Here is a 16,396-nt window from a genome sequence, read left to right on the forward strand (position 1 = left end):
ACCCTCAAGGGGAAAGTATAGAACAGCTGCATCTTGCCAGTACGTATACCTAAAGAGCAGAAACTGGAGGCTTACAAAGAGGTTTCAGCTTAAATTGAGGACGACTCAGCGAGCGATAAAAATGAAAATGATAGGTGTAACCTTCAGAGACAAGAAGAGGGCAAACCGGAGTAAAGGATATCATAGTTGAAATCAAGAAGAAGAACTGGACATGGGCCGAACACGTCATAAGTAGGCAGGATAACTGCTGGTCATCATGGGTAACTGACTAGAATTCCGGAGAAGGCAAACCCATGAAGGGGAGATAGAAAGTTCAGTGGACCTATGAGATTCTTGCAGGTATAAAGTGGCAGTAGCTAACAGAGGACTGAGTTGACTTTATTCGAAAAAAACAACAACAACAATTGCTCAAGGTCACGAGGCACGTGTGAGGTATTTTATTTCCCCATGCCATCTCTTCCTGCTTAGCTTCCCGCACTTTCACTGAGATGAGAGAAGAGAGAATGCATTTGCAGCGTGCGGCAAATCTTCATAAACTTCACTTATACCGGACAGATTCTAAAAAATCTTGCGGCGGTGAATTCATGAGGCAATCAGCTCTTTTACAGAATCCATTCCATGACTATTTAAAAAAAGTGCTCAAGGGTTCCTTCAAATAAACCTATTACCCTCAAGTATCACCACGTTGGTCTAGTGGCTCAGGTACTCGGCTACTGACCCGCAGGTTGCGGGATCGAATGCCAGCTACGACGGCTGCATTTTCGATAGAAGCTAAAACGGTGTAGGTCCATGTGCTCAGATTTTAGTGCACGTTGAAGAACCCCAGATGGTTGAAATTTCCGTAGTCCTCCACTACGGTGTCTCTCATATTCATATATGATAGTTTTGGGACATTATACCCCACATATCAATCATATTACCCTTAAATCAATTCATCATTTTTTAACCTTGAAAAGCTTGTTATGTCGGCTTATATGCTCTGAGTATAGTAAACTTTAAAATGTTACATTTTTTGGCAGATTATTCCTTGCATTCTACAGAAAATCAAATTCTGCTATTACTCAAAGTTGTTTCGACCTCCTTTTGAACAAAAAACATGGCATTTGCTCAGAGGCTTTATTTCAATTTTAAAAAGATTGGTTATGATAAATATGCCCATTTTTCTTTATATGTCATATATACTATTTGAATACGCTTCAAAATTATTCAACCAGGATCACTATTCGCTTCGAACCTTCATTATTCGTACAAGCCTAGTGTTATGTATTTCATCTGGACCACTACTTTTCTTTTCAAGATCCAAGAGCAGTGAAAAAATGTTGGTTGCAGTAATAATTAATGACGGAAGTGATCTGTCTTGGCCAACATGACGAGAACCTGCTATAATCTTTAGACTGCTATTAGTGCTGAAAACTGAGTTGAAATACGAAGTAATAAAACTATTCACCTTTATCTTGCCCTCTTAAGCAGGAAACATGGATAGTGTCATCTGTTTCGCACTTATGTAGTACCAGAATTTATCGGGCATGCTTTAGATAAAACTTTTGTCGAGCATGTCCATATGTGTCGTTCCGTTCCTCAAAACTTGCCTTTTAGTGTAGGTTTTAACGATGATATTTGTGAGGTAGTGCTTCCGGAATGTCCAGCACAGCCACAGCGAAAGCTGCACGAGCAGCCTTTCTAGAGCCTCTACATGCGGAGCATTTTATAGTTGCACCACAGAACACCTACCACTTTGTTGCACCTACTCGCAAATCCGTCATCAAGGGTGTCATCTATACCCCCCCTGCGCATGCTCTCGTCTCGTGCCAACTGTCCCTTCTCCCCCTCTCTCACCTCGCAAGGCCAACGCAGGCAGTGTCTGCTAGTAAAAACCCACTGCTCACGCTGCACAACTGTTCACTGGCCACCCCGTATATGTAGACACTAGATAGCGCGTTTGGAATTCAGTTAAGAGTGTCTTCACTTGGCTTTCGCTTGACTTGACGCTTTTCTCGACTCGAGTAGATGTGATGGAAGCAACAGGGCATAACCCAACATCAGTGCCCCACCACTCGTTGGAGGCAACGCTTTTCCTTCATTCAATAAATAAGAATAAAATAAAGATGAAATAACAATTAAGCATTCCCAAACCATACCCAACTATGCAACAGTCACGTGAGACCACCCACCCACTCTGCGACGCATTTACTGGAGTTCCCCCATAGAAAGATGCGGGCAGCATTTTTTTTTTAAACACTCTTGGGGTAACTACTACAAGCACACTTGCATGGTAGCCACTACACCATAAATCATCATAAATTTAGTGAAGTGAGGAAGCATCCACTATATAATTCGTAATTCTTTACAAAAGGGTGGTACCCACTACACTGCACACTCCAACACTTTGTTGATGCTGTGGCTACAGTGTTCTAGTACACTCTACTATGGCTGACGACGGTGAAGAATTATGCCTGGGTTGGAGCATCCAACGACCCATTTATTACGCAATTCGTGTTGTGTGACACCAGATTGTTAATCTACTGTTCTAAAATACTTTACTACACATATTAACACAATTTGTTACCCAACAAGAAGCCTGGAGAGGATCAGTTTGCAATGAAGTTTCAAGCTCAAGGGTAGAGTATTGGGCTGCCATGCAGAGGGACTAGGTTCGATTCCCATGATGTGTGCATGACATAACTTTGTTTCCCCATCCCATCTCTCTTTGGTTAGTTTCCAGGACGCTCGTCGGGATGTGAGAGTAGAGAGAAAGCAAGTACAGAGTGTGACAAATCTCAAACTCGACCCATACTTGACGCATTCTTACAATTCTTGCGGCAAACGATTTATGAGTCAATGAATTTCCTTGTCAGTCAATTCAATGGGTACTTTGAAAAGGGTCGCAGGGCTCCATTAGTGTACCTTCATGATGACATTCAAAAAAAGTAAAATGGTTGAGAAAGCAAGGACTTGTTTCATGCTGTCTTTTTGTAACTATTTTGCTTCACATATGCATATACGGCACAATATTTACACCTTTTAGTGATACAGCCCATAAGTAGCTCCCTGTTGATGCATTTATTTATTTTTTCAAACAAACCTTTGTGCTTGTAGCGTACAGTTTAAACCACACTTGCCAGGAGCGGTCGAACACGTGGCTGCAGATGCTGGCATCGTCTACAGTTGCTACCTCACATTAGCTACAAGCTTCCATCCATGCTTAAGTATAAGCACAAGAACCCAGCAAGTGCCATGGCTATGAGCAACATGATTATGTTTGGTAACATTTAGCCTTAGAAACGGCAATTGCAGCAGCTGGCTGGCTGCTCTCAGCAAGAGCAATTCTAACATTACAAGAAGTTTCTTGCCAGCATATACACTGGCATTAAACTGTAAGCACATCAAATCATTGTTTTTGATTAGCATGCACCCATTTCGAGTGTTAATAGTGTCTAGGTAAAAAAAAAGCTGCCTAACATGTGAAGCGTCTTGGGCATACCTTATTGACCCAACTTATTACTAGTGGTACTACAGATGGAATGCACCTGTTGCTGCTTGAAAAATGAGGCTTCATCAGATTGCTAAGAGGCCCTTTAGCATTCCTGTTCTTTTTTTTTAGCATTAGCATTCTTGCAAATGTTTTCCAGGACAACAAAGGTAGGATCTTCTTCTCAAGATAAAGCTGAATTCCCTCAATGGATCTAGCATATATAAGCAGCAGTGTTAGTTGTTGGAGGACACAAATGTGCTCCACCCTCCACCAGTCTCCCTTCCTTCTTGACTTGTCCACAGGTGTCAAGGTCCCTTACCAGGCTGTAAACTTTCCCAGCCCCAATAACTATCTGCATTTTAACTCGCATATGCAGCAGTCTGCTGGAATCAACCTTGTGTAAACTACCTAATTTTGACGAGAAAGCTACGCTGCTGTAATCGAGGGTTTAAAGCTGTTGTACTTGAATTAGGACTGTCAAAATGATAATGAAACCTAATATTTATTTATTGTTACAAAGTTGTAGCTTTCATTCTACACTAATGTCTCCTAAATCTTCTTAAATTATAGAGCTTAATGTACAAAAGCAACTCACATGCTAACACCACAGTTGGGCACTATAGTTAACAACTTTAAAACTTCACGACACTATCTCCGCAAAGTGGATGCAGACAGGCCTGCACCAATATGCATGCTCTTCAGGCTTATGTCATGGAGCAAACAGTCAATGACCCTTTTGGAAAATATTGCCCCATGCATGAGTGGGACTATCTGTTTAGGCGCAGAAGCAATTGGCTGCTGTGCTTTGGGCCACAGGTTGGCGAAAATTGTGGAGCTCATTCAAACTCACTCAAGCAATATATTTTGCACTTGGGGCTCACTCGGACTCACACGAAAAATCTTTTCAACCGGACTCAAACTCATCAAAATATTACTCAACCCGATTCATTCAGACAACACGGAATCATCTGAGTCTGAGTGAGTCCGAGTGAGCCAACTCACGAGTCCATTAGCCTAGAATTAGATTTTTTCACCATGGTGTTAATCTTGTTTAATACCAATATGTTGTATAATTGGCACTCTTCTTGGCACCTTTTTATATAGTACTTACGAGTGTGAGTTATGTGTGGTTGCAAACCCATAAAAATGTTTCATGAAAGAGATAGCGACATAAGATATACTTATCAAGAACTACCATAGAAGAGTTGACTGAAGGAATTAAGGCACCCTCTTCCCATGTAATTTACGCCCCTGATCAACAAAATATTGGATGGTGTATTATCAATGCCACTTTGGAATATGTGCAAGTAGACCTGAACAATAAACCGGAATCCAGGTAACGCTGATAGTAATGCTCAAGATGAGTGGACTGGACCTCAAGCCAATAAAACAAAAAAAATGTCAGACTCACTCACACTCATTTAAAAAATATATCATGCGTTTTGGTTTCGCTCGGACTCAGACTCATCAAAGATTTCCCGAGCCAGACTCACTCGAACTTATACACACCAAAATATTGCTCATCCAGACGCAGACGGATCTGAATCTGTGCGAGTTAGAGTGAGTTGACTTATGAGCGAGTTCATCTACCTATGCTTTGGACATCTGGGCTTCTCTCTGTAGTTCTAATCATACTGTAGTTTGGACAACTTTGAGTTTTTGAAAAAGTACATTAAAGCCTACAAGTGTTTTGGCCCACCACTTTCATGGGAAAAACAATGCAAACCAAGCAACTCATGTTTTGCAGCGCAACACCACCGCCACAGGGGAACCACTGTTGTCCTTACTTTGTGTCCATTTGTTCGTCTTTTTTCTGAAACAAGACTACAGCATGCTTCTGCTTTGTACTCATTTATATGGTTTCATATTTCAAAACAAGCTATAAAAGCAACACTGTGTAGGCTGTTGTATTTGAAAGAACAAATGCAGTGCGTAAGCTTAGAAAAGCCAGTTGCAGCTAATGCCTTTCCGTACTTTCTACCCAGGTTACATAAAGTTTCACTGCAAATTAAAAAAAATTATTACTCATTACATTCATCACAACAACCCTATTAAGAATTCCCTATATAATAAGCTTGTCTTGCTCGGCAGTATTGTGTACCTTCAAAAATATGGTACAGGTGCAATAAGAATGGCAGCTGAACCTCAATGAGAACAGACAATCAAGCCAAGAAAAGTAACGGCAATATGATTTGTAATAGATATGATACCAAGTGGAATAAATGAATAAGGACAAAAAGATCTGCCTAACAAAAAAAAATCCCTCCAATTTTTTGTTCGATTAACCTAGACTATTTTGTGAGCTCTGTGCGGTTTCATAACTATGACAAAAACAACTCACTAAAAAGACACCTCGAACATACCATTTGTTAACAAAGAAATATTTATTTTCTCAATGCACTTTCAATGTACATACAGGGTTATGGAAAATTGTAACATGATGAGAACAGAATGTCCATTGTACAAAACGTAGGTGCAAGCTTGAGAGATATGTTAAAAAAAAAATTAATATCTTCAAATGACACTGCTGCATAGACAGAGAACTTCAAATAAACTTGAATGACATTGCAATGATGCATGTACAGCCTACGATAAAAAAAGCTCAGCCCCAGTGGTTTGGCCTGCACGCCAACAAATCATCAAGAGTAGGTGCTCGCATAGATATGCTTAAGTTGTTGAAAAATGAAAATTCTGTGGCGATCATATCTTTGTATGCAAATGGCTCTGGAAGTTTCTCCTGAGCTTTGAAGTGCCTATTAGCCCACACTGTGACAGACACACTCTTAGGAAGGGGTACCAAAGCACGTTGTTTAGCAGCATACTTTTCAGCTTCTGCACGTGCTGCCAACTGAACTAATTCAGCCGAACTTAAGTGTGAAAACTTGCATGTTGTGCCATAATCACATGCACCCATTTGTTGAAACCTCCGGCACGGCTTCTTGACGGATTCGATCTGCACGGAAAAAAATACATTCCACGACATGAACTCTAGAAGCCACATCAGAGCACAAGAGAATTAAAACTGTTCACATAAAAAAAGACAATATCATGCTTCCTGGAGCTACACTAAACACTTGCAGCAAAGAACGCACAAGCTGCAAATATGATGGCACCACCCCTTTAATTAATTGCTAGGGTTCAATAATTGCTGGCAAGCAGTGCTAGCCCCGCTAGTGTGCAGAGTAGCTTAAGAGGGGGAAAAAAAAAACAGAGGCAGGGCTCAAGTCAAGATGATGTGCTCTTCCTCCACGTGAGAAAGCCATGAGATGAAGCTATGCTGCACGTTGATGCTGCCTATGGATGCTAGCTGAAGCAATGGGGGAGCGCAGAGCACCAGTTCTGGAAGTGATGCCAGCATCCTGAAGGCATGGTAACAGGACAGTTCCATTACTTTTACTTATCTAAACAACTGATGAGAAAAATGCTTTTGATAAAACAATCTCAAGACAGCACCCTACCCCTTCCAGTTATTAACTAAAATTTGCAGTCAGGCATGGTGAGAAGCCCCAACACCATTGTTTCATGAAATGAATAAGGACAATACATTGAACCGTAGTGGCTAACAGATTGTAGATAAGGAATCTACTTCAACATCGTGGGGTTCAACACAGGTGCAAGACCAATTTCTGATGTTCACTGTCCAATTAACTGAGGAACAACCAATTAAGTCCCAAAGAACTGCAACTATTGATGGCCTTGGTGGAAGCAGCAAAACACATGGAAAGATCAATTTATTGGGAATCTGTCCTGCTACTCTTTTGCTTTGAGCACCAGCTGAAAACGCAAGCTACAAAAGACCACTACCTAGCTCGTAACAACAATATAACAAAATTTCAGGCAAAACTTGCAGCGAGCCGAAGAAAGTGAGGACAGGACTATATGCTCTCTTTGTCCGCATCCTTCCTAGTGTGCTACAAGTTTCGCCATGCATCATTGCAAACAGCCCCATTCTTACACCCTTTCAAAATTTTAGGGCTGGTGTTTGCTTCTAAAAAATGTGCATCTTGTAAATGAAGGATGCATTTTGTAATCCAGCCTGTTTCGAGCAGAGATGCACGGCAACAAAATTACTGAAGGAAACTCCCTCTTCCAGAACTTAGTTCACAATAGCTCCTCGGTGTTTTAATTCTCTTTTTCCTTAAATGGTGCTTCCAGAATACAGTTAATTTCAAGTGTACATTAAAATGTTGCATACAGTAGCACACAAATGTGCACGTAAAGAACCTAGCTCAAGTGCTACCACGCAAATGAGCAGGTCTCCTTTCAGATCTAGAAACTTTGTTGAACACACAGAGAAAAAAGTACGCTACTTAAAGAAGTTACCAGGGCCTTTAAAGAGCACAAACGAAGTAAATACGTACGTAAGTTATGTTTCATCAATATTACCAACCAGATCTACGAGTGATCGGTGGGATAGCTTGGTGTGTTGAACAGACTTGGGTAGCTGCATTGAGACACCCAGCAGAGGTTGGAGTCTAAATCATCTCCCAACCTTGCCGGTGCATTAAGAGAACCGAAACAGGGCTGGCTAACGACTACCTGCCACAATACAAGCATTTAACGCATAAGATAATTAGGGAGCGCGATGCCAAGTACTTGACAGCGCTGCTCCCGTAATCTCATTCTATGTTCCTTACATGATGTTTTGTTTCAATTCCTTTGAAACGCCTGGGTTTCTACGCCACAGCAAAAGTGGCAGCGGGGGCCAAGACATAAGATATACGCTGACCCAACACGATAAAGCGAATATCACAAACCTTAAAGACCGTTTCAGCGTCACGAAATGCATCGTAGTGAATTCTCTTCATCCGCGTGTGAAACGCGCCTTGCAAATGCTTCTTGCGGTTGTTCGCACTGTCAGGGAATGTCTTATTGCAGTAGTCACAAAAGTAACGTTTTCCCATCTTCGTATTTACGGAGTTTAGGTCAAGCAAGGCGTTACCACCACGTCGCTTCTTGGAGCCTTCACACAACAGTTGCCGCAGGACAAGTAAAATTTAAAATAAAGCGTTAGTAGAACACAGAACAAAGAACAAAATATGCACTACGTAGGCACGCGCGTCGAAGCTATCGAAACCGAGTGACAGTAAAAGGGCCGGCTTTGCTGCTTCCTGGTGAACCGAGCGTTTTCAGAAGCGCTCCTTTCACCCATATAGCCGCTTAAATTCGACTTCACTTGACTTGAAGTGTAATTTTAGGTGGCGTTAAAAACATTTGGCTAGAAACAAGGTGGCGAGAAAACAGATAACAACTGGTAGGTGTTCTGTGCAGATACATACAAGGCAGCGTCTCCTGCGCCGCGTAAAAGCAGCTCGAGTTTTACGCATTAATTTTACAAAAACAAAGGTCGTCCGTTTAAATACAGCTACAATTTAGGTGCTTATTGAACTTACAGCGTCAGCAAAAAATAAAGTGTACTCATTTGTGATAAATGTTTGTGAACGTCAGCTGATAAGTCCACGGATATCATCATCATTTTTCGTATGGCGCGTGTATCGCGTGTGTGTGTGGTTCCTAAGCACGCGCAAAGAAAAGCGCGAATAAACTTTGGAACGGGGCCATGGCTCGCATGGACGACTTTGCTGAAAGAGTCGCTTCACTTTGCTACTTGGTATACGATGGCCTTCCAAAAACAGGAAAGCCTTCCAGAGATTGCGAGTGGACGCTGCTGTCTGCGTTGTTATTGCAGAACGTCAACCAAGGCATGTAGCAGTCTCTTAAGGATGCTGTATTTTTTACTGAATGCAGAAAAAGAATGCGTAAAGGTACCTTTTTGAACTTGCTTGAAGTCGGTCTTCTGCGTATAAGCTGCAGAACAGGTACGAGCATCCGCGAGCAACAGCTTGGCGCTGCAAAGTACCGCTTCTCTTTCTACTCCTATTGCATTTCTTTTTACAAGTACAGAGTGCAAAAACACTCAACGTCGAGGCGTTAAAAGGCAGACCTAAATGTGGATTTATAGCATAACATGACATTTAGATTTAAACCGATAATTAAAATGATCGGAGTTTTACGCCCCCAAACCACCATGTGATTATGAGGGACACAGTGTCTGAGTGATGTTGGCTGGCTTGCTTACATCTTCCTGGCTGCGGCGGCTGCAGTTTCGATGGAGGCGAAAATTCTGTAGGCCCATGTGCTCAGATTTGGGTGCACGTCAAAGAACCCCAGGTGGTCAAAAATTTCCGGAGCCCTCCACTACGGCGTCTCTCATAATCATATGGTAGTTTTGGAACGTTAAACCCCACATAACAGCTTACTTACATCTTGTCTTCTAGTAAATTATGCAGTTTACGTTATGTAGCATGGCTGCTGTCTAGTACCCTTACAGCAATTTATGTGTGCCCTACATTTTTTTATCGTGTTTATTTTCAGTCTGCTGCAGCAAAAAAAAAAAAAAAAAACAAGGTTATGTATTCTTGAGTGCAATCCTAATTCTTAATTTACGTGCAGTTACGATTATTTGAGGGGAAATTGCCGGTAAAAAAATTGGAAAGAGGTGAAGCATGTAGATAATGGGGTTTCAGCCACGTGAAACTCGGAGAAGTGCGGAGTGGGCAGTGTTTTGAGAGAGATTTCTTTGATAAGGCACTAGTGGGTGCCAAAACTGTAACCAGTCATGTATGTAGGGAAGGGTGTTTCCATTTCACTAACGGTTCCACATGCCCGGTTTCAGATCCCTGCGGCATGCAGGGAAGGGTGTTTCAGCTTTTCTAACACTGTCAGCTATTTTTTTGGCTAACCATTGCCTACATTTTTAGTGGACTGATGGCAAGTAGTGGGATTCACACAATTGTTGTGGTGCATACCCGTTTATAATTGACTGTGACTACGTGACACACCGTAATGACATTCGATGCCAACACGCCGAGACCCTAAGGTTCTTTGCACCGAGAATATACACTCCTTCTTTATTTATGATTGAAAGCAATAAGGAAGCAGTTTGTTTTGTAAAAATACAAACAAATTTCTTAAGCAAGTACCTAAAGACTTATAAAGATTGTGTGAAATGTTCAGGAGCTTTTTTGTGGTTTTTATTTGCATTGTAGTAGTCTACAATATTTATTGTTTTGTCTACATCTTTTGCTGAAACAGTGATTGTTTTAGTTAATCAAGTGGTCTCTTTTTCTCGTGTCTGTGCCTATATTACGTGCCCTTGTAGATGCATAGGTTTGTGCAGGTGTAGGCTTTGTGTGTAACACTGTTGCACACCCACTCAACATTATAGTATTCATGCGCATGTCAAAGGCAAAGAAAAAAAATATTGCATCGCAAATAATAAACATCTCATAAATTTGACTACTGTTGAGAGAGGCATTTACAGTGTCTTTGAAACATCAACTGCTGTAAAGTCTGTGCCTTGAAATGTAAAGCACTGATTGCATGATATTTGTACATTTTGGGCATTGCTTTGTCTCCTAAATCTCGAGTTTTTTTATGAGGTTGCAATTTTGGCCCTCACCATAAACGATTAACAGCCAGCTTGCTAGAGGTGCGACACCACGATCTAGAGCAGTTTGGTGTAAGAATTGTTCTGCATCAAGGTAATGCTATTTTTCTTTTTATGAGTGTTATACTGTTGACATACAGTAAAACTTCATAGGTGATGGCCATTTTGTTCCGGCCTTATCACATCTTTTTTCTATGTATTCGTCTCTTCCATGAGCACAGTCCTCATTTTAATGTTCACCATCATATCCCATGATTCTTTGTTGTCGCAACAAATATCTTTTTCTTGTGGCTTACTAGCATGGTACTCAGTTATCCAGTGTTAGGCTGAACTTTATTAAATGTACTGTAGCAGGATTGCATTGGGGAGATCTGCACAAATGCCCGACATTGTCATGGTTTTCTTCTTTTACACTGTGTGTACTTTTGTATAATAATACATAATAATTAGCTTTACTGTCTGGCATGCAGCACAGGTATACATCATATCTATCTTATATTCAAAGCTGTGGCATGGCCTGAAACATCTGCCTTTCTTAAACTCCGTAATGAAAGTTTTACTTTTCTCTTTTCATTCCTGTTTCCTTGTGGATGATATTCAGTTAACTGATGTAAAATAATAGAGTAACTACCAAAATATTAAACTGTCATAATTCAAGGTACTTTATGTAGTGCATTACTTTTATTGTGTATGAATAGCACAAGTTGGAAAACACTATAGAGCTCAGTGACTTACTAATGAGATAAATTTTACCCTTAGGCCTGTCATGAAATCAGGCTTACTAAATGTTTTCTCAGCTGCACTCACTCGGACTCAAACTCACCAAAATATTATTCACTTGGACTCAAACTCACTCACCCCCATATTCACAAATGCTCCTCGACTCGACTTGCACCCTTCACTTGACAAAGTTGAGCACTGCACCGCCGCTCGGCTGAAAATAACGCTGCGCTACTAAAAAATCGCAGCAGATTATGGCTGATATGCAGTGGCTTGTCGTGACTAGAGACGGCGCTCCCATCGGCTTTCTCAAGTGAAGGTGGAGCGTTGAGTGAAGGGACGTTCTAGAATACGGGGGTCAGACTCGCAGCTCGACCTCAGTCTGAGCGAGTCAACTCATTAGTGACATTGCCAACTTATGACGAATAGCATCGCTTAGATACCTTTATTTTGTATTTTTTTCTATTAGTGTATCCTTCATCTCTGCCTGCTTAATGTATGGTCCCTACGCTTTCGGTCATATATTGTAGCTTATTTCTTTGGGTTACTACTACCAGTGCTATCCCAGAGAAGTGTCTATGTATGAAAAGCAACACTATCTGTGCAACCAAAAATTTTCATACAGTAGAACAGCTATGTAAATAGAAGTTGCTTATACAGATCTGCAACTTCTTTAGAAGTGCCCTACCTCTCCTTGAGACACATTTTATCTCTGTCATTATTAAGTTTATAGAGCCTGGAGTAATTCCACTTGCATATGTCACTTTATCAATAAACACGCAGTATTTTAACTTGTATTTTCTCATAGCCCTACAAAAACAATCAATAGGGTTGTTTAAACACACTGCTAATGCCCCTACTAATCATTCAATTGCACTGCAATATAATCTTGTTTTTAAATTATTGTTTTCTTGTTCTTTGATCTTTTTGCATGGATTTTTGTTCCTGTTTACCTGGATAAATTTGATGTGGCTGTCTGTTTGCTCCATGCACAGAAATGCTGTGGTGTGAATTTTATGCTGATACAAAAGTATAAACAGCCAATCATATGCCATTCTTTGTTTTCTACTACTTATCGATATGTGTACCTTTGTAAAGTGTAAGGGACACCTTCTGCCTGTCTTTATGTGGTTTTACGTGCAAAATAATACCCGTGCCACACGGGCATAGAAAATGACATTTGGTAGCGAAGGCATTCAGTTCCCGAATGACATTTTTTTCCGTGGCGCTACTACACCTCCAAAGCGAATGACATTTCACGTGATGATGTCGATCGCAGCAACTTCCTCGTGAGCATTGGGTGAGCAGCAAGAAAAAAAATAAACAAGCGTTTACAAGCTTCATACGCATCCGATAATAATTAAAAGTATAAATAAGCATATTACGCTTCCGTTAGATTTCGTTTGTTACTTTGTTTCACGACGCTGCGACCGACCGTGTAGCAACTTAAGCCAAAGCTAGTCAGATCCGAAGCGTAAAATGTAAATGGCGCCTGGCACATTTATTTTACAGCATCTACCAGCTAAATAGAAGTTCTTAAGCAGTTGTTTAAGTGATTAGTGTAAATAAAATAAGCGAAAAGTTTCCTTCCAGACAAATCAAATGTCGTTTTATACAATTACTCCATCAGCTGTGCCGTCGAGAGTACGTATTTCTCAGTCGAATGAGTTCTGGCGATGGCATTTGGTGACGAATGGCATTTGGGCGAATGCCATTTCTTTCATCCGTGTGGCACCCCGCGAATGACCTTCAATCTGAAGGCATTAGGAGATAAATGTCATTTTTTCTGCCCGTGTGGCACGGATACAAAACAAGAAATATCGTTTGGTGTTCTCTGGAAATGTTGAGAAACTGTTTGTTGCTTAAGTGAACTATGGAGGAAAATAATAATGATTATGAACCTTTGTTCACAGGTTTAAGTAGTTAATTTGCTGCCATCAATGCTTGTGTTTAATTTCTAAATGTTCATTCGCTTTTTAATCATTGCATTTCTTATATAAAATAATTAGAATGTAAATATGTTTACTGTTTGTAGCATTGCACTTCAGACATTGTGGATGGCATTGAATTGCTCTCATGTGTGTATATATATATATATATATATGTTTATGTTTTCCAGATACATTACAGATTGTGTCATTTGCAACTGGTACAAAAAGCATACCCACAGAGCATGCTTCCAAACTTGGTATGTTTCTATATCAAGCGGCATTTTCATAATGGAGGGAAGAAGTGAAAATTTTACGGGCTCATTTTTATTTGTTGTACATAATATTAATGAGAACTAAGAGACAATAATGCCAAGGAAAGTACAAGAGATGCTATTAGTATTAAATGTAAATGTGAAGAAAGACAAGTGGACGAAGTGGTAACCTGCCTCGGGCAGGGACCTAAACTGCGACCTTCAAATAACGCGGCTGATGCTTTACCAACTGAGCTACCGCGGTGGCTATCCTCTTGTCCACTTTATGGGGTATGCTATACGTGCATTTAAAGATGCACGTGTCAGCGTCACCAGTAGCAATGACTGTGAGTGTGGAACACTCTTTTTTCTGCTTGTTGGCGTCACGTAGCACATGATCTTATTACAAGCTGGCAGCTGACCAATAGTCCCTTGCATACTACCTGAAAGCATCAAGTGTGCTGGTTCGAGACCTTCACTATGAATTAAGGAAAGAAATGGAAATTTGAAGTGCCCCTTTTGCACCCCCCTGCCAACCAACACTCATGCCAGGTGCTGTATAGGGCTTGTCTGACAGCATTTGAGAATACTGTTCTGTTCAGTTTAATACTTTAAAGACCGTCAGAGGGTATTACATAAGGGGTGGTTACAGGAAGAACAAATACAAAAGTGTCTTTTACAAATGTTTATACAATGCAGTAAATTTGTTATTCTAAAGTGCTGTTTGTACACCACTGAAACCTTTATTACACACTGTTAGTTTCAATATATTCCATCAGACGCTTTAGAAACAATCACAGGCAGGTGGTAGCAACAATTTCCTCGGGAAGGCTGTTCTATTCTGAGGCAGTTCGAAAAAAGAATGAAGATGAAAAAGTAGTGGTTCGTGCATGTGAACACGAGACTTAGTGCGAGTGATCTAGGCGGCTATATGTGCGTGCTGCTGGTGAAATGTAAGGTGGTTGATGTTCATGTTGCAAAATAAGCCAGAACTTGATGCAAGACGGAGAAAGAACAAAACTTGCAACATGAAAAAGACATTGAAAGGAAATAGTTTTAAGGCAACAGCCTGAAGTGCTTCATTAGGAAAAAAGTCCATGTGGGGTAAAGTAACATGTGAAATAAAAGTCGGGGTTCGATCGCTAGTTGAACTCAGGTATTCTGTGAGGGAGTTAGGTATTCCACCACAGGAGCGATGCCTGGACTGGAAATTGCTTTGTAAAAATACCTCATGCAGTCATCATGTCAGGCTAGGAGTAAAGTCAACAGATGTAATATTGCTTGGCAGTAGCATCGAATTGCACCTGCCATCGCATTGTGTGAACTGCATGAGTGGGTGGCTGAAAGCTGCCAACCTTCTACAAAGGGCTGAGCTATAATTTATCATCATCGGCTGCTTAAAGTGTGTCGCTACTTAGATGACTTCTCAAGCTCCAGTGATGATGATAGTCATGATAAAACAGCCACACCAGACGGCTTTCACCATCATGTCTAAAGCGAGTGCATTAGGGACCGTAATTTTTCTTGTTGTATATTAGTTGTATGGCTTACTAGTTAGTGCAAACAGCATTTTGATAGAATAGCCTTCATTCCGTGAGGTAAATATACCCTGTACCTTCAAGGTGTTACGAGTATATCTAAAATAGGTACAAAGTGTGCCGCCAGTGCACTGTGGTTGCTATTAACCAAACAACCTCCTCTTTGCCTTGCTGCCTCCTTTTGCTCTCAGTGGCATTAATTATAATGTGACTGTATGAAGAAGAGTACAATAATAATGTAAAAAAGATCACGGTAAACACTCACGGCAAAAAGAGAATTTACATGTCATTGCTTTACTTAATTCATGCTATGTATTCACCTTCTCCCTTGCCATGGAACACAGCTGGTAGTCATTGATTCTGGTGTGTCCTGTATATTTATTTTTTGTTGAGTGGGGTCCTTGTTCTCATGTTGAAACTCAGTGTGAAATACACTAGACTCCCTTTAAGATGGATTTGAAAGGACCACGATCGTTTGTTTGTCTTATCAAAAGTGCCCCCAAAAACCAAATGCTAACTTGCAAAGTGCACCCAAATATGTTGCTTGAAAACACTGACTGAACTATACTTACAATGGGGAAGAAAGGAACAAGAAAAACATTTATTCTTCTCAGCTTGACAAACACTATGCTTCCAAGTAGAGTATTTACACTAATTTAATGAAAACTCGATTTCACGAGTTCATAATAAATGTACTTATGAATAAATTGCTACCACATTTTAATTATAAAACTCTAGCATAAGCATATTTTGGTTTTGGGAAAAATATAAAAAGAAAAGACAAGCACAATTTTCTTCAAAGGATGAAAAATTTCTTTATCTGGCTGTTCACCTTCTCAGAGGCTCTTTTACTGGCTCTGCTATCACATTTGGATACGCCTCCGTTGCATATTGTTACCTTGACAAAGCCCATATACACCAAGTTTCTTGTGAAAGTCCGCAAGCTTTTCTTTGAGGTTCAAATATTTTCTTATTTTCATACCGTAGTAACTACGTGCAGTTGAAGATCTCCGTTTATGCTAATCACGATCATA

At 40.5% G+C, this 16,396-nt stretch overlaps 2 protein-coding genes across 5 annotated transcripts in view; one reads left to right on the forward strand and one right to left on the reverse strand.

Annotated features, from left to right (window-relative positions):
- Nucleotides 1-5,837: 5,837 nt before the first annotated feature.
- LOC119187910 (zinc finger matrin-type protein 5) lies at nucleotides 5,838-8,748 on the reverse strand. Its single transcript, XM_037436016.2, has 2 exons — nucleotides 8,230-8,748; nucleotides 5,838-6,425 (listed from the first exon to the last, which is right to left on the reverse strand). Exons 1-2 carry the CDS (start codon nucleotides 8,374-8,376, stop codon nucleotides 6,075-6,077), a joined length of 498 nt encoding a protein of 165 aa, XP_037291913.2. The 5' UTR covers nucleotides 8,377-8,748; the 3' UTR covers nucleotides 5,838-6,074.
- Nucleotides 8,749-8,952: 204 nt separating this feature from the next.
- Adat1 (Adenosine deaminase, tRNA-specific 1) overlaps nucleotides 8,953-16,396 on the forward strand; it is a 45,808-nt gene continuing 38,364 nt past the window's right edge. For all 4 annotated transcript variants that reach the window (XR_012887185.1, XR_005111926.2, XR_012887184.1 and 1 more), the window contains exons 1-2: nucleotides 8,953-9,174; nucleotides 13,762-13,830. Coding sequence is in view for 1 of the 4 variants with exons in the window: in XM_037436012.2 (XP_037291909.1) it covers nucleotides 9,033-9,174; nucleotides 13,762-13,830 (211 nt within the window). In the remaining 3 variants the exon portion in view is untranslated. The remainder of the gene's footprint in view (nucleotides 9,175-13,761; nucleotides 13,831-16,396) is intronic.

Source organism: Rhipicephalus microplus, chromosome X, assembly GCF_043290135.1.
Source record: "Rhipicephalus microplus isolate Deutch F79 chromosome X, USDA_Rmic, whole genome shotgun sequence".
In the NCBI taxonomy this organism is placed as follows: Eukaryota; Metazoa; Arthropoda; class Arachnida; order Ixodida; family Ixodidae; genus Rhipicephalus; species Rhipicephalus microplus.